This window comes from Camelus ferus, chromosome 7 (genome assembly GCF_009834535.1).
Source record: "Camelus ferus isolate YT-003-E chromosome 7, BCGSAC_Cfer_1.0, whole genome shotgun sequence".
NCBI lineage: Eukaryota > Metazoa > Chordata > Mammalia > Artiodactyla > Camelidae > Camelus > Camelus ferus.
The window spans coordinates 29,411,024-29,436,552 of NC_045702.1; the positions used below are offsets into that span (position 1 = coordinate 29,411,024).

At 39.9% G+C, this 25,529-nt stretch overlaps 1 protein-coding gene across 9 annotated transcripts in view; it reads right to left on the reverse strand.

Moving 5' to 3' along the window:
• Positions 1-25,529, reverse strand: part of ST7 (suppression of tumorigenicity 7) — a 283,140-nt gene that overhangs the window by 82,632 nt on the left and 174,979 nt on the right. For all 9 annotated transcript variants that reach the window (XM_032483629.1, XM_032483637.1, XM_032483634.1 and 6 more), the window contains 2 exons: positions 12,602-12,674; positions 11,015-11,117 (listed from right to left, as the gene is read on the reverse strand). In XM_032483629.1, coding sequence (XP_032339520.1) covers positions 11,015-11,117; positions 12,602-12,674 — 176 coding nt within the window. The remainder of the gene's footprint in view (positions 1-11,014; positions 11,118-12,601; positions 12,675-25,529) is intronic.

Sequence of the window (25,529 nt, forward strand, 5' to 3'; positions counted from 1 at the left end):
TGTGCAACATTTAAATTAGAAAGGCATGGAGCAACATTTCACATCTTACTTGTCAAGAGAAAAATTAATGGAAGAGGGCAGATCCCTATCCACAAGTATGCAGAAATCAATTAGAATTAACCATAGCTCGCAAATCAGAGAACACTCTCTGCTTGTCTGTAACAGTTACTTGGCTTCTAATAGCTCAGACCACATTCTGCTCTATCTTGCCTGCCATTCTCCCTCTAACTTCCTTCCTAGATTCTCAAATCATGTTGATCTTGAAGCACAGGCTTCTACAGGTTTCGGAAGCAACTTTTCAAGATCTATTTGTGTCAGAATCTAGTTCTTACGCCGAGTATAATAGGAACATATACCATTAGAGGTGTGGAGCGGTGCCTACTTGGGGAGGTGTGTGAGCAGAGCTGGCTCACCTGTCGGGAAGGCTGCAGGGGAGATGTGCTCTGTCAGAGGCTACCCCAGGTTGACTGCTCAGGTCTCTTCTGTTAAGGTCTTAAAGTTCTATAATAATTTGAGTAAAATGATCCAAGTTATCCTTCACATAGATACTAATACCAAAAAATCCATACCCCTTTTTGGATTTTCCGTACCAACAACAGCATAACTCATTATGAAAATCATTAGCAAAAATATGGAAATAAACAAAATGAGAAAGAACAGACTAATTAAGTTACAGTACATTTAGATGATGGCTATCAAATTGCTCCCAAAAATCAGGTAGTGGAAGAATACTGATTAGCATGAGGAAATGTTCATATTACTGTATGAAGAAAAAAACCCAAGTGTATCACACAGATTATGACGTGGGTAATAAAAATGTATATGTAAGCATTAAAAGCATTGGAAGGTCACAGATTGAACGTTAATAGTGACAAAATAGTTTATTTTATGGCAGATTAATTTCTTTTGTACTTCCAAAGTTTTCTGTAATAAGCATTTTAATTTCTCTCTATATATATTATGTGCACGTGTGTGTATATATGTAACACAAAACTATAGACTTGCATCAAAAACACAAAAAGCAAACCAAGCAAACAAACAAGATAACCAGAGAGAGCAATTTTTTGTAGATCTACAGTGCTTTGGTGTAACTGACTCTGAAAGAGGCTGTGAGCCCAGAGAGGGTCTTTTTAAAGATCAGTAAAGAGTTCAGAGAATGCAGCTAGTGCTACTTGGAAGACATATTACATACTCTAGTTTCAATGCTGTCTGCTCCCTGGACGCAGTAAGACACATGCTGGAATAGGACAGAAATGCCACAAGGAACCAGGGCCCACTCAGGCCATGCTGAGATGGGGACAAAGCACATAGGCCCCCAGCCCCTGCCCACCTCATCCGCCCTCTGCCCCTCTGGAACACTGTTTGAACCCATTTCTGCTATTCCACTATGAGACCTCAGACAAATTATTTAATTTCTTTTAACCTTGACTTGTTCATTTGTTAAAACAATAATAAAAATACACATCTTGTGGTTTTAATTTTGAAGATTACATAGGATAATATTTGTAAAGCATTCACACAGTTCCTGGCACATAAACGTTCACTAAATAGTAGCTGCTTTTGCTAACAATAACAACAAAAAACAAAAATGAAGTGTTTATATTGCTGTGGAGGTAAGTTGTATTTCTTGTGTATGTGTGTCCCACAGATAACCGAGTCAGTTTCTAGGTAAAATACATCAGCAATTTTACAGTAGTAGCAGATCAGCTGAAGAGAACTGGCTGCCAGGGGCCACCGCCTAACCAAGATGGAAGCAAACACAAAGCAAAGCTGAACTGCCAAGTTCAGCTGGTTCTCTCCGGTGCCACTTGGGGGCCCTCTTCTCTGACTGCTGTTGCCTGGCTCACTTATCTATTCATCAGCTACTCTGCTTCATTCAGAAAATATAGGCATGTCCACAGCAGATCCCAGTGAAAGATATGGGAGTGCAGTAGTGTCCTCCAAGGGCACGGATACAGCAGTGTCCACTGTGTTCTCTAATGACACACCTGTGGGCACAGAGTCTACCCCCAGGGCCGAGATACGGGAGCATCCACAATACACCTCAAGGGCATGGAGGTGATCAGTTCAGGTCCCCACCCTGGTGATCCCTAATCGCTGTAGGCGTGTGCGTGTGCATGTGGGCGTGTGCATGTACGGACAAAGAAAGGATAAAATGCAACGTGATGACTGCCTCATGAGAGGTAAATGCTTAGTACAAAGGAAGCAAATGGGAAGCACTGTCTCTGGGACAGCATCACAAAAAAAGGAAACTATGAGTCACTTTTATTAAATAGACAAGAGTTTCCCTGTAGGGGGGAGGGGAGGCAGAAGCTACAGCAAGGCTGGGCAGTGGCACCAAAGCATCAAAGGGCGTGATGGGCTTAGGATCTTGAGGTCCTTGAATACTCACACGACAGCAACTGCCCACGCTGACGAGCACCAACACGTGTCAAGCACTGTGATCCTTACACCAACTCTGGGAGCTAACATTACTATTCCTACTTCACACGTGGAAAAATGGATGCTTTGGGAAGTTAAGTAGCTTGTTCAGGGTTTCATAAGTTGTATGTGACAGAAGCCGCTCCAGAACTCAGGTTTTCAGGGTGTGAGGCAGGAAAAGCAGGTTGTGAAGGCCTTCCATGGTATGCTCCACAGTGTGACCTTACCGGGTTATTCTGTGGTTTTCAAACTTTGAGACACAGGAAAATTTATTTGAAGGAAAAAAAAAAAAGAAACTTAGAACATGTGAAATTGATGTAAAAACAAAGCTATGAGGGACCCTGGGGGAGGGACCCAAGCGAGGACTGATGGAGCCCTCTGGCTCCTAGAAGACAGTAAGAAACCTGCTCAGTAGGGAGCCGGGAAGTGAGTAGGAGTAGTCTGTGGTTTTCAGAGAAATGGGCAAGTCATGTGTCGGAGCAACAGACAGGGCAGAGATTCAAGTTATCAAAGTCTTAGAAAGTTCCTGTTGTGGTCCAGGTGGGGGAGTGACGAACCTGAATCTGAGGGTGAGAGAAGGAAGCAAAGGTGACTGTGACATTTCTAGCTTAGGAAACTAGAATAATGTGAGATCATTAGCCAAGATGACGATACCAGACGAGAAAGGCTTAGCAGTGCGAAGGAAGGTAACAAAAACAGTTGAAGCGTCTGGAAAGCATCTCTGGAGTGCTAGCCTGAAGTGAGGAGTGAAGGTGTGCAGGCCTGGAACTTGCGAGGGCAGCTGGGGACACGGGTTTGGGTGTGTGGGGGGAGGAGAGGCTGCAGCAGCGGGAACACATGGGACTCCTAGGAGGGCTTCAAGCAAGAGAGGACAAGGCAGTGAATGGTGCTCCCCAGAGAACCAACCTGAGGGAGAAGAGTGCTCAGGGAGATAGGCATGGCATGAGGGACGGTGGTATGGAGCCAAGACAGCCTCAAGACAGAAAAAGTGGTCAGTGGGACCCAATGCTGAGGAGAGATGAGACAGGATGAGTAGGGGTGGCCTTGGTGGGAACAGCTACAGTGCTTTTTGTCAAAGAAGGAGACCTCTTAGAAACTCTCTTCCTGAGAAATGTGGCTAAAAACTGGTTTCTGCTCATTTTTTCTGGGTCATATTTCCACAATACATTCTCCTTAATCTAATCCAAAAAAGATTTGGAACAAAATATGACTCAATTCAAAGAAACTTATATTGAAATAATAATATTTCTGAAATGGACCACTGGTATACAATATCACAGACAATCTGCCAGGGTATTTTGAGTTTCTGCTTCCACTGCTTCAAGCATTTTTAAATGCTAAAACCCACGACACATTTTGTTTCCTAAATTGGATTAAAAAGCAATTTTATACTCTGTCAATCAGCTTCACCAAGATATAAAGGGAGGATTGCGATAGTGTTTGCAAGAAATAGAATTTCCATCACTATGACAAGGTCCTGTGGATGCGCCATTAGCATATACAATTACCAGAATGTTTTCCCCCACAAGCCTCTTGAAATCCCATGAAATTTTAGATTGACATTAGATGAGCTTTTTTAAAAAAAAAAAGGTAAAAGTTTAATGGGCATGCACTTCTGTCATAGCATTCTTTTCTTTCCTCTCTATTTTCTCATTCCTTTCCATACTTCTACACTTATAATTTAAAAACCGGATCCTCATTCAGTATTCTGTCAAGCTCAGGCTGCTCCGTTGGTACCGAGCTCGAGGAGCACAGTGAGCCCCCCCCACAGCACCCTCGGGGCCTGCCCCTTCACCCCCTGGGTGGGCCCAGTAAGAGGAGTCCAAGGCTTAACAGAGCTGGGATTTGAGGCAAAATAAAGATGGAAGCTTTCCGCCACTGGTGCTGTGATTTCTATCCCTCAATAGCTCCACTCGCAACATCCCAAGCGTCTGCAGCCCAAGCAGCTGGGATTACAATGGGCGTGGGGCCTCCTGTACTGCGGGTGGATCCTCACAAGCCTGGGATCTTCCTGTGGTGGTGGCGATGGCTCACGGGCTTCTTTTATTTTTCTGAGCTGTATGCAGAGGTGCCTTGGGGTTGCTGGGCTACCAGCCTCCTCATCCCAGTTTCAACCAGAGAGGTTCTACTTTTGATTGCTTTTGTTCACTGAAGTTTCACATAAGATTGCATTAGGAGGGGAAAATGTTTATTGCTTTAAAAATAATAAATCATTATTCATTAGTTTGTTGTTGTTTTGTTTTGTTTAGGTTTGAGGTTTTTTTTGTTTGTTTGTTTGTTTTGTTTTTTGGTGACAGGGAGCAGGAACAGCTATGCTAGACTAAGAATACAAGACAGAGGTCAGAAATGGGTACCGCTTAGCCACAGGCAAAGGACTTAGCCAGCAGTCACAAAGTGGAAGCCCCTGAAAACAACAGCTGCAGCCAGAACCTGCTGGAACCTCCTCTCAAATCTGGAGGCCTGAGGAGCACCTGTGGGACCCCAGGTCAGGGCACTGTGGTGCCCCTGTTACATTCTCTGGTCGTCTTTCTTCAGACTACAGTGGTCCAAGAAGTACCATTAGTGCATGTTTCTGAGCAGCCTCTATCTTCACCCAGCCTGTAGGTGCAGAACTAGAGCTGAAGGTACAAGGGAAGAGAGAACGAAAAACACACAGGCAACATGTATTGCACGCCTACATGTACTGAATGAGCTACACAGTGCAGTTCCACTTACTTTTCATTAGCCTTATGAAGCCTTTATTCTTCTCTGCATTTTATCAAAAAGGAAACAGGCATGGAGCTAATTAACTCTCCTTTCCATACTTCCCTTTAGTCCCACAGACAGGAAGTGGAAAGCCCTTGTTTCGAACAGTTTTGAATCCTTTCAATGATACTTGACGGGTCTGCCTACTTTCACATTGGTACTCTCTGCTCCATTATTGTGACTAATGTTTTCCCAGTAATAACAGTTCTCATTCTGTAAATTTATCCTAAGAAAGTAATTCTAAATATCAAAAAATCTTTATGCCCTGAGAAATTCACTATCGGAGTTGACCACAACTTGATGTCTACCACAGAGGACACAAGAACTAAATCATTCTCTTCAACAAATGGTGCTGGAAAAGCTGGATATTCACATGCAAAAGAATAAAACTGAACCCTTATCTCACACCATACACAACAATCAACTCCAAATGCATTAAAGACTTAAATGTAGGACCTGAAACAGTAAAACTCCAAGAAGGAAACATAGGGGGAAAGTTTCCTAACATTGGTCTTGGCAACGACTGTTTGGGTATCACTCCAAAAGCACTGGTGACAAAAGCAAAAGTAGACGAGTGGGACTACATCAAAATAAAAAGCTTCCACAGAGCACAGGAAACAATCAACAGGGTGAAAAAGCAACTTATAAAATGGGAGAACATATCTGTAAACTATATCTGAAAAGGAGTTCATATCCAAGTAAATAAGAAACTCAATTTTTAAAAATAACCTGATTTAGGAATGGGCAAAGGACATGAATAGCCATTTCTCCAAAGAAGACACACAATGATCAACAAGTACATGGAAAGGTGCTTAACATCGCAGATTATCAGGTAAATGCAAATCACAACCACACTGAGATATCACCTCACATGTGTTAGGATGGCCACTATCAAAAAAACAGAATATGAGAAGTGTTAACAAGGAAGTAGAGAAACTGGAACCCCTGTGCCCTATTAGGGGGAATGTAAAATGGTGCAGCCAATATGAAAAACAGTATGAAGACCCCTCAAAAAATTTAAACTATGATTCAGCAACCCACTTCCAGGGATTCATCAAAAAGAACTGAAAACAGAATCTTGAAGAGATTTGCACTCCCATGTTCACTGCAGCATTATTCACAATAGCCAAGAAGTGACTAGATAAACAAAACGTGGTATACACAGACACACACCGGAATACCATTTAGTTGTAAAAAAGGAAATCCTGCTTTATGCTACAATATGGATGAATTTGGAGGGATTATGCTAAGTGAAATAAATTGGTCACAGAAGGACAAATACTGCATGATTCCACCTATATGAGGTAGCTAAAGCAGTAAAACTCATAGAAGCAGAAAGCAGAATGGTGGTTACGGGGCCTTGGAGGAGGGAGAAATGCAGAGCTGCTATTTAATTGGTACAGAATTTTAGTCATGCAAGATGAAACGGTTCTAGAGATCTGCTGTACAACAATGTCCTTACAGTTAACAACACTATCCTGTGTGCTGAAAAATTAGTTAAGAGGGTAGATTTTATGTTATGCCTTTTTATGACAAAAAGGAAGTAAATCATCCAGAAAAGTTACTGAGAATATTTTAAAGTGTTTGAAGGCACATAGCTAAAATATTTGGACTTTAATGGTAATAGAGGATACCCTTTCTAAGGTCAAAGAACTCTGAAAATCTGATGATCCTCATGAAGGAATATACCCCAATACCCAACCATAAAGTCCAAGTCAAGAGTCCAAGTCAACTTCATGTTAATTTTTAAAAATATGAATATGTTGTGTGATTATGATTCCTAAGTATCAAAAATGCACAGGAAAAAAAGGCTAGAAGAAAGTAGTCTTAAATATGACTAGATTTGATGGGATTATGAATGATTTTTTTTTATACTTTTCTCTATTGTAAAAGGTTTAATTTTTTTAGAATACCACTACAGAGGGGAAAAAACATATCTACTACTGCTTGTAACAAGCCAATATTGAGTCTTTTTTTTTTAATTTGTCAAAATGAAATTCATCCTTAGCACCCTGAAGGGGTTAATGCAACATCCTCCAAGCCAAAAATGTCTCTTCACAGGGAAACCTGGGAATGCCAGGCAAGCACACTAAAAGAACATAAGTGCTAATTAACTGAGATCTGTGTACAGTAATGAATCACAGATAGAAATGTGCCCCATCCCATGTAAACCTCCTCAGTGCTGAGTAAGAAGAGCAGGGCAGGAGAGAAAGCACATCTGCAGGGAAAACAGAATGAAAAAACTGAAGCTAGAAATCCAATAGCAACACAATATTAACAGTACGTAGATGAAGACAGAACCGAGATGAGCTTAGCCCCTCATTCATCCAGCATCACGAGTGAAACTTTCTTCAAAAAAGTAGAGAAACTCTCTTTAAATGCCAAACTCCTACTTTAATCACATTAAATGGAAAACTCCTCTAATGGTTTAAAGATTTGTCTTTTTGAACTGTGTACTCAGTTCTTGAAAATCACCAGCATGATTAAGATCCTAACACCCCCAGTCATCCTCCAGGAGAGGTGAATAGTAAGTACATACTCAACGCACTGCAGTGAGAGACCAGAGCGGGGAGGCTGACCCTGGGACAAGGAGGGTACAGGCTTCCTGGTGGTCAGTGTCACGGTGAGGGTGGAGAATGAGGAGGACTCCCTCAGAGGAAGCAGAGAGGGAAGAGGAGAGGAATGCTTCTGGAACAATGAGCGGACTGTTAGAAGGAGCTGAAAACAAGCTGGGTCAAATGACGAGGGGTCCTAAGGAACTACCCAGGGGTCTGGTACCTCCTGCAGGGCTGGGAACTCAGCTGCGCCTCCTCGGGAGGGAGTGACACAATTCGATCTGTAATATGAGTCTGTGGGCTGCTTTCTCCTTGTATGCTGCAATCTGCTGCAATCTAAGGCTTCAGAAATCATTGTGTTTAGACTCTGGCGACTTGAGTGGCTCTCCTTCAGACCAGAGATGCACAGCTTTTTACTCCTGTTATTCATTTTCCAGTTCTGTGGTGTGGCTGGGAGCAGGTGAAGACTCCCCTCATGTCTGCAGGTGAAGAGTGTTCCTAGGAGTAACTCTCTTGGGGTAAATAACTAATGTTTATCATTGGATGTTGAAACATCAACTATGCACCTTTGCTTACTGGGATACCAGTTGGAACTAAGCTGGAAACTTATGGAAGGCAGTTCACAGTTGTTTTATTTGGTATTTTTTCTCCTTCCAAGCAGACTATAGTTAAGTACAATGCTGTGAATATACTGAAAATTCCTGTAGTGGGCCACTGACAACTTCCTGTGAAAGAGAAAAAGAAGCTATGGAAGTATTTAAGACATGATAATATCCTGAAGAAATGTGAATTGTCCACAAGGAACTGAGTGCCCTGGGAAGCGATGTGGCCGCCATCACTTGAAGGTTCAGGTCTAGGCTCGTCTGCCACATAGTGGGATCTGGGAGCAGCAGAGGGAGATGTTTAAGAGCTGGATAACCCAGAGTCAGTTCAGGCTCTGTCATTTACTCACTGTGCGACCACGAGCAGATTACCTAACCTCTCCAAACCTGCAGTGCCCACATCTATGCAGCACAAATAAAAATATGATACACCTCACTGTGTTGTTATAAAAAATAAATGAGAAAGCATATGTAGTTCAGTTAGCACTGTGCTTGGCACATAGTAAACATTAATAGAAATCAATAATTTTAAAAAGTATCATAGTATCTTTACAAAGAGAGGTTTAAGCTTAAAATGGGAAGGTGTCCTACATACATTTAGGGTCCCTTACACTGAAAGTCTAAGTGTTTATATCCTCCATTGATGTCTCATTAGAATTAAGGCTGTTCTCTGCCTGAAAAGGCACCAGTGTACAGACACGTGTGTGTGAGTGCATGTTTACTAAAGCGTTAGCAAGCAGTCCAACAAACAGCAGGACAAGCATAAACGATGTTTACAGCAGCCTGCATACGGTACACGCGTACCAGGGGCTGGTGATTAATTCTGAACATACGAGGCCAGTGACTCACAGTGTTTTTCCCCCACAGAAATGTCAACAAATGAAGAGGACATGGAAACACGTTTCCCACCCAGCACAATCACCAACAAAGCAAGGTGGTAAAGAATCGGTTTACTGACACGCCCCACCTTCTCGCTAATGATTAGAAAGTAGTATGAAATCAAATTATTCCAGCTCTTTCAAATGATTTCCACTTTTTCAAGCCTTCCATTTTGCAGGCAGAATGCTAGTTGACTGAGTCAAATTCAAATGGCAGCTTTAAGCTATCTCTTAGGGCCTTTCCTACTCTTCTGGAGGCTCAACCATTTAAGACCATTATCTAGAATTAAACAACGGCTTCAATTAAAATACCTAACCAACAAGTACTGTTCCAGTTTTCTGTCTTGTGTCCCAAGATTACAAGGCTCGGGTTGGTACAACTGGAAAAATTAAGACTCGGGTCCCACACCTGAGGAACTGCCAACAACCAAATATCAATAATTTTAATAATTTACTAACACGTGTTATGCAAATATTTTCAAAGAACTTTGAATATGTTATCTCAGCTCTGTAGTTAGAGAATAGCATTCAATAAATATTAATTGATGACCTAAGTTTACTGTAATTCAGGGCAATATTTTCATGATTAGTTTTACATTTTAATCAAATTTGAATAAACATTTTTAATTTAGCTGAAAAACATTAAACAAAGAGATATATTTTCTACAATACCGAAGTCTACAAATACCATGTTGGTCATTACCCATTGGAACTAAAGTGGATAAATACATCCTCCTGCAAACGTGGCACTGTGCATGGCTCTTTAATTTCTTGTTTTGCAAAAAGATGACCATGACCTGAGTAAAACCTCAGGAATGATATTAGATCACTTATCTCTGTCACTCTGTATATCAACAAAATAAATTAAAGTAGGTAACTCCATAAATCATCACACACACACACCCAACCCCACCCTTTCACTACAGTACTGCAACAAAACAAGGCAACGGCCTTCCTTTGTTATTTTTCACCAATGAGAGTCTTCAGTAGACATTCTGCTAGGAAAACTATCTTGTGGTACCTGCTGTGCATCGCAGGAATAGTTTCCTAGAGGTTGAAATGTGCTTTATAATAACAAGAAACTGAAAATGGCCCTCAGCGACTTGCCTATCACAAAGCAGGTACTCGAACACAGGTAAATCCCAAATACACATGCCTCTCCTGAATATGCGATTACAGAACCATCCTCTGCCGTGATTTGAGTCCCTTAAAAGCAAATTCTGAGAAAACATATGGGAAATATTGCATATTTATAAATTGGTCAGCATGTGTAAGACAAATATTTCCCACTATGTATCCCCCTATTAAAACGGCACTCACAAGTCAAAAGAAAACTAGATCCTACTTTGAGGTTTTCCCTATTACTTAGTTGCCAATAATGATTAACTATCATTTATTTCAGAAATAAAGAATGTCATATTAGTATTTTTTACCACTTTTATTCATAACAAGGCTAATTTCTCAAGTTGCGTCTAAGTAAGACTATAACTGGTGTGAAATTCCTATCAAATGCATCAGCAGCACCCTTGGACTCTCCATATTTCGCCAGTTTCAGACTTCCTGACCTGGCCTGCCTAAGCTAGGTTTATCAATTTACCCTTATTATATGAAGCCCGAAATGGGCCCCAAAGCCTCTTGAATGCAGCTTTTGCTTAAAAATGAGGCTAATAAACATAGACCATACAGGGCCTCAACATTCATTGGTCACAATCCTTTTTTTCTGTAACTGAGAGTATTCGATACATGACATTATGGTCACAGAACACTTTCACGGCTATCATAACGAGTTCCTATGGGGATTCCACAGACTCACTTTTGGCACGTGAGGATTGAATTCCACAGCTCTGTGGATGGCCTCCACTGCATTCATCTCTGCTGTGCTCAGCCCCCGCCGAGATGCAGCCTCAGGAGAGAATCTGAAATGCAGAAAGACAACCACCATCCAGTTGGGACCACTGCTTGGGCATTAACCCGGAAAGGCATCTACACATCAAGGGCCCCGAAAACCACAGCGAGCCAGAGGTGTGAGCTCTCCAAACCTCCACTACATGGAACCTCTGAGTGACCCCTCAGACCGAGGCCAACAAAAACCCCAGCAGAAGCAGAAAGCGTGCTTGCATCTAATCAAGGCAGGAATTAAATTCAGCTGTCAAGTCTCACTGTCTAAATAGCTAATCTAAGTTTTCTACGAGGTACCTGCTTAGGTCAGGGAAGAGGGTAGGACTGACGAGGGCAGACAGTGTAGGAAAAAGAGAAAACTAGGTTACAGAAGAGCGCACTTGGTTAAAAACAGAACTAGGGAGAATTTTAAAGGAGGCTCCCAACCCCATGTCAGTGCTGCGATGGAGGGTTAAGTCTTGCAGCTCCAGCAGCAGGCGAGCCTGCTTGGGGCCGTTCCGGCAGGGGAGTGTGCATGCCGAAACTGCGGGCGAGACACCTGCCCGAGTGAATGAAAAAAACCAGACCATGCAATCTCTTTCTCACCTCACACCCAGGGCTAACTCCAGAGCTGTGCTTGGCAGGCAGACACCACAGGGGAAGCTGTGACAACCCTGGCCCTGCCCTCCCAAGCTGGAGTCGCTGTGTAGGGAGAAAAGATGTTGCAGTAGGTACTGGCGATCTACAGGATAAAAAAGAATGAAAGAAAATTACTTCGGTCTTGAAGTGCACACACACTTAACAGCAAACCTGTCTGGCATAGCAGAGGCTGTTTTCTTTTCCTGTTATCTGCTTCTCAGCGCTACAAAGGGCATGTATCAGGGGCGGGTAAGCATTTATCAACTTGAAACCAGGTAAGCCCTCTATTCTCTCTCACCTGCCCAGTCATCTCGGGTGTTTATGGAAATCTTCTATGCCACAGTCACCTGCCTGAATAAAATGGGCAAACGTCCTGCTGAGATGGTGACTCAAGGAAAACGGTGCCTGGGTGGGGAGTTAATTTGGACTTGATGGAGTAAAGAATGGGAGATGACCATCCCCTCTGCCACATGACAAGTTTGTTATGACTACTACCCCATCCTGGACTGCTGGAGGAAGAGGAATATGCAAAAAAAGGAATAAAAGAAGGCATTTGTGTAGATCCCAAGCAGGCCTTTTTGGTATATCAACTGTCTGGCAAAAAAAAAGAAAAAAAAAAGAAAAAAAAGGAAAAAAAGTCACCTCAGAGGCACGGAATTTCAAATAAATCCCTGTTTAGGGACCCACAGACCCTTACAGTACCTGGGGATATACATCCCCTACTTCCAGTAATGAAAGAAAAGATCAGCAGGTTTGGGGAAGTGCATGCTCATAAGCAGGGGTCTCATAGACTAAGAAAAACTTCCAGAGAAAGCCCTCAGAGACAGCGCGTCTCCTTCATCCAGAACGGCATTCAGTACCACACAGGGTTCTATCCACTTACTTGTCAGAGACAGCTCTTGCTTTGAGCAAGGCAGCTGTGTAGCATATTGTTGCCGACTTTGGTAAGCTTATATCTGTTAAAGAGAAAAAAAGTAAGAACTCCTGTAAGTTTGCTGAAACAAAGAGCAATGATTTTTAATACACTAGCATTTTAATCATGTAAGTTTAATAAGGCATAAATTCAGAATATTTTAATGTATACAGTACACTACTGTTCCTTACGTATCAGGGTGGTATGTAAAACCAAGGGTAACTCATATTTTTGTGAATAATGCGCAGTTAATATCCACCAGACTGTTCAGCATTTTCTATTTTAAAATATGGATTTCTCATATGTTGAGTTTGTTTAAGCAAAGAATAGCTATAAATATATAAATTTAAATATTACATAAATAGCCTTGATATCAAGAAAGGCAAATAGGACCTCTGTTACTTATAAAATTTCTCAACAGGCATATGAAATACTAAATAAAGTAAAGAAAAAAATTACCTGGATTTTTTTTGAATGATAAATACATTTATTTTAAAAATAATTCTTTATATCAGATTTCCTTTGCATTAAGTTTCAAGAAATTTATATTCAGCTCTTTGTTAAGAATGTAAAGAGAAATCTTTATATATATTTATAAGAGCACATATATGAAATCTTTAGGAAACTATAAAATTTTTGTTTATTCAAACCCATGATAAAGCCCCTTTCGTGTGAAGCCTAATTTGTTGCCCAGAAAAACAGCTCCTTCCCATTTGTATAGAAAATGTCAGATGGAGGGGTTGGGTGGGTACCAGATTCAGATAGAGCATTTACAAGGAAATAAAAGTACAGAGTACAACTGAGAGTAGATAAACTCAAAGAGGGTGGTCCCTCTGGGGGGGAATTTTGTTTTAAAATTATGATCCTACTCCATACCAGAATTGTGTTTCTTTAACACTCACAGTAATTTATACTATGACATAGAAATACCTTCTTAATTCAGACCAGGTAAAAATACGCCATTCCCGGGCGCTGCAAAATTCACTCTAGGTTAGCAAAACTCTTTACACCCAGAATGCCCTCCAAGTTTCTTGCAGGGCTGTCTTCAACTTAGGAAGAATTACATTACAGTAGGAATGAAGTCCGTAACTAGACAAAAGACAGCAGCAGAAGAGAATAATTTCATAAAAGAAAAACAATCTCTCATTCAATAACAAGTATTAACCATCAATTCCAGCATGAGGAATTTCTCTTTGAGGGAAATTTCAATGACACTGATAAAATGCAAATAATCATAGAATAACAACACAGAATTGAAAGGGAAAGAAGTCTTTGTAACCGTGATCTCACTCAAACAAAACTTCAGCACCATATGCATAGTATAAAATGGTGTGCTTATGACTAAGGAAAAAAAAAAGAATGTAAGACACTCATGAATTTGTCTTGCTGCTTTTCCAACATACAAACATTCCCAGTATGGGAAATCAATCCAGAAACCATATCTTGTTTTTAGGGTCCACTCATTGATTGCTATTGGAAGATTAAAAAAAAAAAAAAAAAAACTGCAGAAAATACACAATCTACCTGAAAGTTCAGACCTTTTTTTTTTTTTTTTTTAAGTTCAGACCTTTCATTTAAAAATTATCCACCCTTCCTGGTGTGATCTGTGTTCCTTCTGTGTCAGCCTAGCACCCTTCTATGACATTAGAACCAATGACTAGTCCTAGAAAGGAGCTGAAACTGAAAACAATGATCAAAATCATTCGAAGGTAGCAGCACAAGATGGAGCCTCACTTGATACACTAAAGAAAACCTGACGTTAAGGATTTAGCTTCTTAATGAGAAAGAGCAGGTTGTTTTTAAGGTTACCTAATAAAGCAAAGGAATACATTCACTCAGTTGGAAATGTAGAAGACGACGAAGGTGTTCCAGCAGGATATTAGAGATGCCTAATCAAAGGTGATCTTTAATCCAGAGCCAGCCCCCCTCACCCTCATAGACAGGACATTCACAACTCTGCAACATTACAACTAATGTGATACATTCTCCCCATTTAAAATTTTTTTACACCGACTCCTTCATTATATGTAAAGATGCTGGCATATCTGCATAATCATTATGCTTAAAACACAAAATAAACAAAAAATAGATTTTAATCAATATCAAATGGGGAAAGGAAAAAATATAAGTACCCCATTCCCCACTAGTGGCACGCTATTTCCATTTTTTTTAACTCTAGCAAATTGTTTTGCTCTCACTGTTAAACAAAAATTAAAAACAGCAAAAATTTCTTGCATAAATTATTTATATATTTTCAATATTTGTTTTAATTCTGTCAAAGCAATACATGTACTTGGTAATGGCAATTTGTCTCTAAGGAGGGATGAGTCATTATAGAGAAGCTGATCCTAAACTTCCCTTCAGGTAAAGCATCTTGTTTTCAAATACAGTTTTTGTTTACAACATATTTTTTTAAATGACACATCTTCAGCAATATAAATCAAAAGCTTTAACATTTTGCCTACCCAGCAATTCAACTTCTGAGACTTTATCCTAAGGGAAAACATTATGACTATACATGAAGATTTAGCCTTAAGGATGTAAAGTAAAACAAGTTTGCAAAAATTATGATTTCACATATTTTTTAAAAAGCAATATACATCCACAGAGATAAAAAGCCTGGAATTATGTATACCAAATGTCAACAATTTTTATTTCTGGGTGATGCAATTATAGGCAATTTTTTTCTACTGTTTATCTGTACTTCCAAAGCTTCCTGTCAAGCACATGTAATAAGTGAATTCTTAAAAGATAACAGTGATGCTAAATGGAAGAATTCTGTTCTACAGTCTGAAGCAAGTTCATGGGCAAATACATTGGTGGAGCCAGACACACAGTATAGACAGACAAAGGTAGAAAACTTACACAAAGTGCTGTCAGCCCTCAGATCTAGTGGATTTATTTATACACCTTTATGAAAGTTAGTATATTCCTTTTGCAGTGTGTACTTGTCAACCATCTTTTAATTGAATAACTGACTAAATCAGGCATGAACTGCACCATATACACTGTCTTTAGCAGAAAGCTAAATATTATGGGCTGCTTGTCCCATGAGCACTACCTCTTTCATTTAAACAAAAAAAAAAAGGCTGAGGCTTGGTTGTTGTTGCCTATTATACTATTGAAACTTATTATTTTGAAATAATTATAGGGTCACAGAAAGTTGTGACTATAGTACACAGAGTTCTGTGAAGCTTCCCTCAGCTTCCCTCAAATGGTGACAACTCACATAGTTATAGAATAATATCAGAACCCAAGAAGTGAACATTGGTAAAGTACTATTAAGTCAATTACAGATCTGGTTCAGTTTTCACCATTTATGTGCACTCCTATGTGTGTGTGGTTCTAGGCAATTTTATCCCACAACTAGATTCATGTAACCACAACCACCATCAAAATACACAACTGTTTCAAAGGAACTCTCTCATGCTTCCCCTTTATTTGTACCTTCCCCACCCATACCTGTCCCCTAGTGACCACTAATCTGTTCTTTACCTCCATAGATTTGTCTGCCTACCATGGGGATTTTATGCTTTTACTACTAGGAAAATGGACAAAAAGATAAGGGTAACAGAATGGCTAACAGTAGTGATAAAAATGGTAGAATCAGAGGTTTTGAGCAGGAAATAACAAATCAGCTGCTTTCCAAAGTTGCTAGTAATTTATTCAGAAATTTTAATTTGAGACTTTCAAAATCATTCTAAGTCCAATTTTGTATGAACAAACTCTGTACAGTGTCCTTCTGTCTTTCTAAGTGACATGTAGCTACCATTACGGCCAGAAATTCCCCTTAAGAATTAGAATCCAAGGAGGAAATAAAAGGAAGTAATGAGACATCACATAATTCTATTACTCATTGCAGAAACAAGGAATACTGAATAAAGATTTCTCACTTAAGCAAAACTGAGCTGCTGGCATTAGTTTAATTTTCCTTCTACATGTTTGCCATCTTGTGTTTCATATGGTTCTTTTATGAAAAGGGAAGAACTTTCTTTAAGTATCTTAGGCATGCAAAATCAAAACGTCATGCAAGCCTTTCCTTAAAATCTACAGTCTTAAACTTCATACAATTGGAATCATAGCATGTGTGCGTTTGTGTCTGGCTCCTTTCACTCTACATGATGTTTCAAAGATTCATCCATGTTGTAGCAGGTGTCAGTACTCCATTCTTTTTATTGCTAGTAGCATTTCATCATGTGGATATACCACAATATGTTTATTCTCTTGTTAATGGCTATTTGGATTGCTTTCTAGATTTGGACAATTATAAAGAAAGCTATTGTGGTCATTCTCATGTATGGTTTTTCTAATATCTACCTATATATTCATACCTATCTATCTATATAATCTTTTCTCTTAGGTATGTTAACTGAAAATGGAATTGCGGAGCCAGAAGACAGATGTATGTTTAAACTGGTAAAGTGCTCTAAAGTGGCTGTATGAAGTTTGCAAAATGAATATATGGTGATAGATATCAGAAAAAATGGTTACTTCTGGGTGGTGATCACAGAGGAGTATTCATAAGAGAAAAGTCACCCAGCTCTACTTAAGATTTGTGCATGTTGCTTTATGTAATTTATGCCTCAATAAAAAAGATTAAAAAAAAAAAAGACCAAACCTGCAGTCTTGTGCCCCCCCAAAGCTGTCTTCTCTCACTTCAGTCTAACCTCCTTAACGTTTTGCCTGCCTTTTATCACTCTGACCCTCTCCATTCTCTCTTTGCATCCTCATGTAAAAATTACTTCCTGCTTTTGTCCTATGTAACAAAACAGAATCTGATTCTCAAGTTGGCCTTTCAAATATTAAGATGGTTAAAATCTCTCTTCTAAACTTAATTTTTCCCAGAATAAATACTTCTAGCCCCTCAACATGTTCTTCAGAACTCCTCACTTATTTTTGTTATGGAGCCATGGGTGGTTTCAAAGTATGAGAATCAGAAGTGGAAATAATCTCCAAATCCCTGAAGCCTGACCTTCGGTCTGAGGGGCCATAGCCACTACTCCTCCCTGAATACAGCTCAGATGGCCCTGAGGGTGAGCAGCTGGACTCCCGGGTTGTTCCAGGGAGTGCCTGGTCAACAAAATCCCCCAGATTCTATTCAAACTGATTTCAGCCAAATCCAGGTCTTTTCTCTTTCACTTTAGCCATGAGAATTTTTGAACCTATAAATAGGGTTTCACATTTAACTCCATTAAATTTTAAATCTTAAAATACAATCTAAACCATTAAATCTAGATGGCTTCAGCACATCATTCCAGCCTACCGGTCATCGTTCAGACTCAAGCTACCACCCACAGCTTTGCTCTGGACACCTCACAAATACACCTTCCTCCCCATGTGATCATTATCATCATCAAAATTGCTGCTAACATTTATCAAGGGCTTATTAAGTGCCAGGTACTGGTGGTAATCACTTATCATGTTATCTGATCTAATCCTCAGAGCAACCCTAGGAGATAGGACCTACTGCTAGCCCTGTTTTATAGATGGGAAAAGTGAGGCATAGAACAGTTAAGAAATATGCCAACATCACATACTTAGAACAAATATGAGCTTCCCCCACAGCACATGCTTTTTAACTGTGCTATGTTGTCTACAAGGTCTGATTTAAAAACATACTGACCATGGCAATACCAAGGAGAGAATCCAGGAATTGTATTCTGGAGAACACCCTAAATTTGCAATGGTAATGATCTATGAGCAACCACTTACTAACGATTATGATAGGAATTATATTGTACCATTTATACCATTAAATTGTACTATTTATTACTGGTATAACAGTATTACAATCACATTGCTCCATGTTACCTAAAAACATTAAATAAACATCAAATGTTTTAAATAACATTAAAAATACTATCAAGTGTTTATTTAAATAAAGATATAAATATATCTATGGCATTTCTCTAATTCAGAAATATTAAAAATAGCCATTTAAATTAATAAGAAACATTTAAATACTATTGTATAGACTAGAAGTATTTTCACATCCACTGTCTCATCTGTTTTTATTCTGCACAACTTCCTCAGAAAATCCACACTGGATCTTCAGTCATCTTTTTCTTTCCTAAGTGTTCATAAACCACATAGTCATCTCCTCTAGAATTTTGCTGGGATTGACTTATTTGCAGAAATTCTTAAAAAAAAACAAAATCAGTGTTGAGGGAAAATAGAAAATAGGAATGAATAGTTGCATATTTTTATCAACTTATTAATACATTGCTTTCTGATCCAAATAGTAGTACTACAAGATAAATCGAAGAACTGGACAACAGCACACAACTGTGAAGGTCATCGCTCAAAAATGTTTTATTTTATGGATGAAAATCTACAGGCCTAGAGAAGCTAAAAGTGTACGTAAGAGCCGTCTAACTAACTAGTGGCAGAACTGGCCTTGCAATACCGTGTGCTGGTCACCATCCCACACGGACAGCGTGGCACTTGCTTCTATTCTCCTTATCCTCATTCTCTTCTACTTTATCATTTTGCTCGGGAAATAGCTTCACAATTAAAGTCTTGAGACTTCTGCTTCCTCTGAACTTTAGCCACCCTGAACACCTGCTGACAGGTTGACAGGTGTCTGCCTCTCTTGTATATACTTATTTAGCTATTTGTCATCCTGATATTTTCATAAACTTTAATCCCTTGTGTTTAATTTTTACTTTTTTTCCCATTAGGAATAACTGTAATCTCATCTTTTCAAATCTCTCATCCTTCTTGAACCATCTCCACTTAAAAAACCTCTCTGTGTCTCCTACGTCAAATAGTGTCAGCACACAGTAAATTATTGCATCTCCATTAATGGGTGCATATTTATCTTTCCTCTGAATTAAAAAAGGGTGTGACTTTTTGGTGTTGTTATTTTCTTGTTTGTAGGTTTCAGGACTATGTCTGTGCCTGATGTTCCCTTCTTTTACTGTTACAAGCTATAACATGCTCTCCTCTAAGGTTCTTCCTTTTTGGTAAGAATTAAACCCAGGGCATAATTGCTCTCAGGCTTCGTCCACTTTAGTAGTAATTAAAGTGTCAGCAAGGCAACAATTTGCCAGAAGCTTTACTTCTAACAATGAGATTTGTAGACTGACACGTGCAGGTGTCACATCACAAGCTCCAAATTCACAACCTCTGAAGACCAGTGGACTGTCCACCTGTTCCCCACTTTCCACTCTTTTTCTCCTTGTGTCATTGTTACGACTCAGCAGAAGCAGACAGGTGTTGATGGGCTACGTGAACCCTGGCAGGCGCTCAATCACATCCTAGTTACACTCCCTGAAAGACAGTTTATCTAAGAATGACGCTGTCTATCTAGGCCTTGACTTCCTGTAGTTACGAGATCACCGGAGAGCAAACAAAATTAAGTGGTTATAGTTCAAAATAGAAAGTTTTTATCACCCGGGAAATAAAAAAAGTTTCTGCCCTGGGATTCCCATTTGTTGTTTAAAGAAGAAAAACCAAACTCTAACAACTCTTTTATACTTGATGGTTGGAAATGTAGCAATGGCTAGCAAATGTTTCCCTGAAGGATAGAACTCTGCTTCTTTGCAGTGTCTGAAATCACTCCCCGTCCTGTCCAGCGGCACCTACTCCTTCACGGCTTAGTGCCTTCATCTCTCAATCACCTCAAGTCAAAGAAGAGCAGAGTGTGAACCCAGTGTGCCATCCTCTTCACTCTAGAGCAGAATGAAGCCCTTCCTCTGCTGAAATTACCTCCAGGTCTCCCCATGGTCTTTAGAATAAAATCCAAACTAGACCCAAAGCTCTTTGAGGTCTGGCCCCTACCTAACTCACCCAGTGCATCCCCCCACCTGTCACTGCAGCCCTCCTCCATCTCTCTGCTCTGGGGGATACTAGAGTTTTCCACACAAGCCATGTTCATCCTACCCCCTGAACCTTTTGATACGTTCTCTTTGCCTCCAGCACCTTCACTGTCTGGCTCAGCTCAGATCCCACCTCCACTGGGATGCCTTCCCTCACTACCCCAGGTGAAGTGTCCCTTCCATCTTGGGTTAAACTCTGTTGCAGTCTTTACACTCGACAGCAATTTTCTGTTCTCTTATTTCCCTCTCCTACTTACATGGTGTGCTTTAGGAGTAAAAGCTATGTTTCTTCATCACTTTGTACCCACAAGACAAAACAATGTTTGAAACATAGTTGGTGGTCAGTGTTTGCTGAATAAAATCCTAAGTTAACATACTAACATCTCAAATCACTTGATATTAGCTCCCTTTGACATGCAACCATTTACTTCTAATTTAGCCTTTGGGAGCCAAAAGTGATCAGTGTTGATGGGTGTTTTAAGAAGGAGTCAGAAAATTGTTATGTCTCAGCATGTATAATTCATTTTTATGTTTGCTTATGGCATTCCAGCAGAACGCATGACGTTGGACTGACGCTTTGCATCTAGATGTCTATTTGAAACAGCAGTGGAATGGAAATGTGTGGCAGGAAGAAAGCAAGAGTAAAAGCTGAGACAAGGCTGAAGAAAAGTAGAATTTTTGCCCAGAAACAAGGAAGGCAAACCACACCTCTTCTGGCTCCCAGGACCCTTTATGAGAAACATGCTGCTGAGAGAAAAGGTCACCTCAGGGAGGATGACTCTTAAGTTTTCAAAAATCATAAAGGGCTCAAAAGAGCAACCTTGAAATTCAATGAAATAATCTTGGGACAGAGTCATATAATTTCGAGTAAAACTGTCAATTTGATGTGTCTCAGAAAACCTATGGGGCAAAAAACTTTAGATAGTTTTTCAGTGATAATCTTTTTGCCTGATTTCCCTTTGTTCATCTACAGTAATAACAATCAAGACATAATTTTAAAAGGATCATTACTGTTTCTATACAAGAGATTGGCCGATTGAGGGTCAATTTCAGATCTGTAATCCTAAAACAGTATTTTCAAGGATAGAAGCCTGCAGATAATTCCCAAAGCACCTCTCAGGTAAGGACACTATGCATAGTACATCTCCGTCTAATAAGTCATGCGTTCACCACAGATACTCTGAACATCTCTCCCAGTACGTAAGTGTCCAAAAAGAGGACACAGGGCTTGCTCTCAAAGAATTTCCTTCTGTGTACTCCCCACAACATGTTTCAAACTGTTCACTGAGCACATTAATCCCACCTTGATTCACTATGGGATGCTTTTTTTTTTTAACATCTTTCTCCATTAGACTGAAAGATTCTTGGAGACACAGAATAGATCATATTCATCTCTGAATCTGGAAGCACCTGAAAGTTAGTATCTTCAGCATAAGGGCTTGCTAGATCCTTGCTGAATTAATTTGAAAAAGATTAATCTAATTACTCTCTGTAACCATTTCAGATTACAGAGTATCAAGTGTCACTTTCCTTAGTCGGGCAACCAATGGATATACTTGAAGCTTGGAGCCATGAGCTGACCAACCAACCAAACAACAGTGAAAAACAAACTATTGAAAACGCAATTCATTTCTCCTTCCTGTTCCTGTGCATATCTTATTACCGTACCATTATGTGACACTGTTCTCACTGTGGCTGTCTTCAATAAAATTTCTCAGTTTACTCCTGTTTGTGATATGATGCAAAGAAAACCACAGAAATGTAGAATTCTGTCCTTAGATTTTTTTGGTTCTAGTGTGAAGTCTTTTTGACTCACCTTCAAAAAGCCAATCTATGGTTCCCTTTCAACCAAAGGGACAAACTTCACTGAAGACATAAAAAGGACTGATACACCAGAACGTCAAAAAGATGTGCCACCTGGGAGTTCAATGAGTCAACTGAGATAGACTACGTGAGCTTAGTAATTTGGATCAGGGGGAGGGGCAGACAACACAGAAACATTTATCTTATGCTACAAAGCCAAACACCAGATGTTATTTGCAACTTTTGGATTGGATTACCAGAGAAGCACTGTGCAGAAGGCTCTTCTGTGGCTGGTGCCCTGGAGCCAAATATGGCAGTTTATGTGATAGTAATGGCCAGCTAGGGAGGGATGTGACCTTGGTAAATTATGGCCACTGGGCAGCAAGGATTACCAAAGCCAATACAGATTTAGCGTGTTTGTTCATGTGCCAGCTCTGTGAACTACAGATATATGCATTCATAAAATGTCTTCCATCATCAGAGACAAGGAAGTTTTACGCATAGTCTTTACTGAAATAACATCTATGCACAGAATTCCTGCTAAATGCATGTAGAGTATGACAGCCAATCATTCTGTAACCTCAAAGGCCTGGTCCTCTTGACTGCTCTACCTCTTGGTTTCCAAGTCAGCAGGGAACCCACTGCAAAGCTATACAGGGCCATCATGTCTCAGTGACTTGTGCTTACCAACCTGAAGCCAGAGCCCATGTGGTATCAGTGCTGATAATTATTTTCTTCTTTGAAGCAGCAATGCGATTATTTGCCATTCTTTTACACAAGGATTCTCTTCAACATTTGCCTGGTATCCTTGATCTTTTCCAGAAGAGCCAGGCCAGCGAAGGGAGCTGGACTAGGTTTAGAGCCCGTCACTAGGGACTGAAGGTACTTCAAAACTTCTTTCTCAAATACAGCCTAATTCTGTAGTAGCTGTGTCTCAGAAGCTGCTTGTGGGCCTCAAAACTTACATCTGCACCTATACTTGACTGAAAAGCACCATTCTGGAGGTCTGGGCAGCCTGACACTAACAGCCTGAATACAGACTTTATTCACTGGTTCTCCTGACAACTCAAATCCCTCTTATTTTTACCTATTCTACAAACACAAATGGAAAACAGCCTAACCAAAAGACAGGGTATCCAGTGACCATTTCAGAGGAGCTAAGATGATAGTTGAGTAACTTGTACTAGTTATATGGCCTTGGGCAATGAACAAAGTGTACAAAATTCTTACTTATAACTACATGCTGCCTCTGCAAAACAATGATCACCAAAAAGCTTATTCTCTCAACAGTCTCAACTAGAGTGATTCCTTCGTGCTTTCTTTAGAATTTCTGTTTTCAATCTACTGGGATGAAAGTCTTTCCCTCAATGTTACAAACATGTCCTGTTCTTGAAAGTATACCCTCTGCACATTACCAGATGGTAGATAATGATGCTGGTTTAGGACAGGCTTGATGGCACCAGCAAAAATGGTCTTGATATAGTTTTTGCACTTACATAACATTCGTGACTACAAAAAAGACTAGTCATCCCTCACAGGGAAGTTTCTGCCCCCAAATCTAGGGCAATCACTAAATGACCTAATGGAGTAAATATCCAAAAGAGCTTGGATTTGTATTTCCATTAGTGCAAACTGCCCCAAGGCTGAAACAGTTTGTCTTTTGATCAGGAGCAAAATCTTTGACATTTTTTTATTCTTCAGCTTTCCAAATGTTTAAGAATTGTTTATAGATTAAAACTAAGCATTTCCATTCTTATCAAATATCTATACATATGTCCTATCAGATCCATAATTAATTATAATAATGGGCCATAACACCTTTTTAGCAGAAGACGGGCACAAGGCTGGGCACTTATGTTCTCATTTTAAGTGACATTTCTATATGGTTTTCCGTTTGAACAAAATGGATTGAGAACAATGGTGAAATTCAGGAGTGGTCACCTTGGCTCTTTATAATAATTACTGAATTCTTACCGTGTGCCCCACACTGTTCTAAACACATCCCATGTATTAACTGCTTTAATCCTCACAACAAATTCCCAAATGTGTGACCTTGGGCAAGTTACTGAGGCTTTCTAAGCCACAATTCCACTTCCAGAGAAAGAAATGGAAGTCTGAAGTTCACTCAGCCAGTGGAAGGCAGAGCTGGAGCCTGACCTCAGCAAGGTGGCACCAGAGCTAGTCTTCGCCACCCTCACCGTGACTGCCTTTGGCATCCCCAGGGATCACTAACTAGAGACAGAACTAGACACTCCCAAAGGAAACTCTCACAAAGGTAACACTTACACTGGTATTCACTTGCTGTATGAGATTCTCCTAAAATTGAAATGCACAAATGATAATGAATAAGAAATGCATGAATTCTTTTCCATATTACCACCCTAATCATTGAGACACAGGCTTTCAACCTAGGTGGCCTATAAACTTCTTTGAAAAGCAATCCAAAGCTTGTAATAACTTTGTCAATGGCTTCTAAAAGAAGGTTCTGATGACCTAATGATCTTAAAAACATTTCTGTCTTTATAGCTAATGTATGACTGAAAAAGAGAAGATAAATCTCAAATTAAATGAACACCATATATCAAATTCCCTTTATGACTAAAGAAATCAGGCACAAGTTGATTGAAGATGGAAAGCCCTATTTTGAAGACAGTTTCAGAAAGATAAGCAAACATAGGTATACCCGGTACTTAAGGAATGATTACAAAAGAATCTTATAAGACAACTTGGCATCACTGAAATTCTGCATCACGGCTCCAGCTCGCCTAACTCATGCCTTTGTAAGCAGAGGGAGAGAGGGAAAGTTACTTGAGCAAGGCTTACGTTTATGAAAAACACATGGGCTTTTAGAGCCAGCTAGACCTGAATTTGCATCTCAGTTCTGCAGTTTCCATGGAATGTGGTCTTCAAAGTTACTTAAGTTCACAAGCCTCAGTTTCTGCACCTACTAAAATGGAATAACTACATCCTTGCAAGGGCAGTGTAAGTATTACAGGTAATGTGTATAAAGTGCGGGCACATGGTAGGTTCTTAACAAATTGTAGCAAATGATAAGAACAACAAGAACAGCGTTAATAAAAACAATTAAAAATACTTCCAACAGCAGAGACAGTGGAAGTGTGATGGCTAAGAGCATGGGCCTGGGGTCAGACCGCCTCAGTTGTTATGCTGACTTTCCTTTCCTCATAGAATTCACATTCTCATTGAATCAAGACTGTTCTCAGCTAATCTCTTTTCTCTCACAACACAGCATCTCCACGGCTTTACTTTGACAT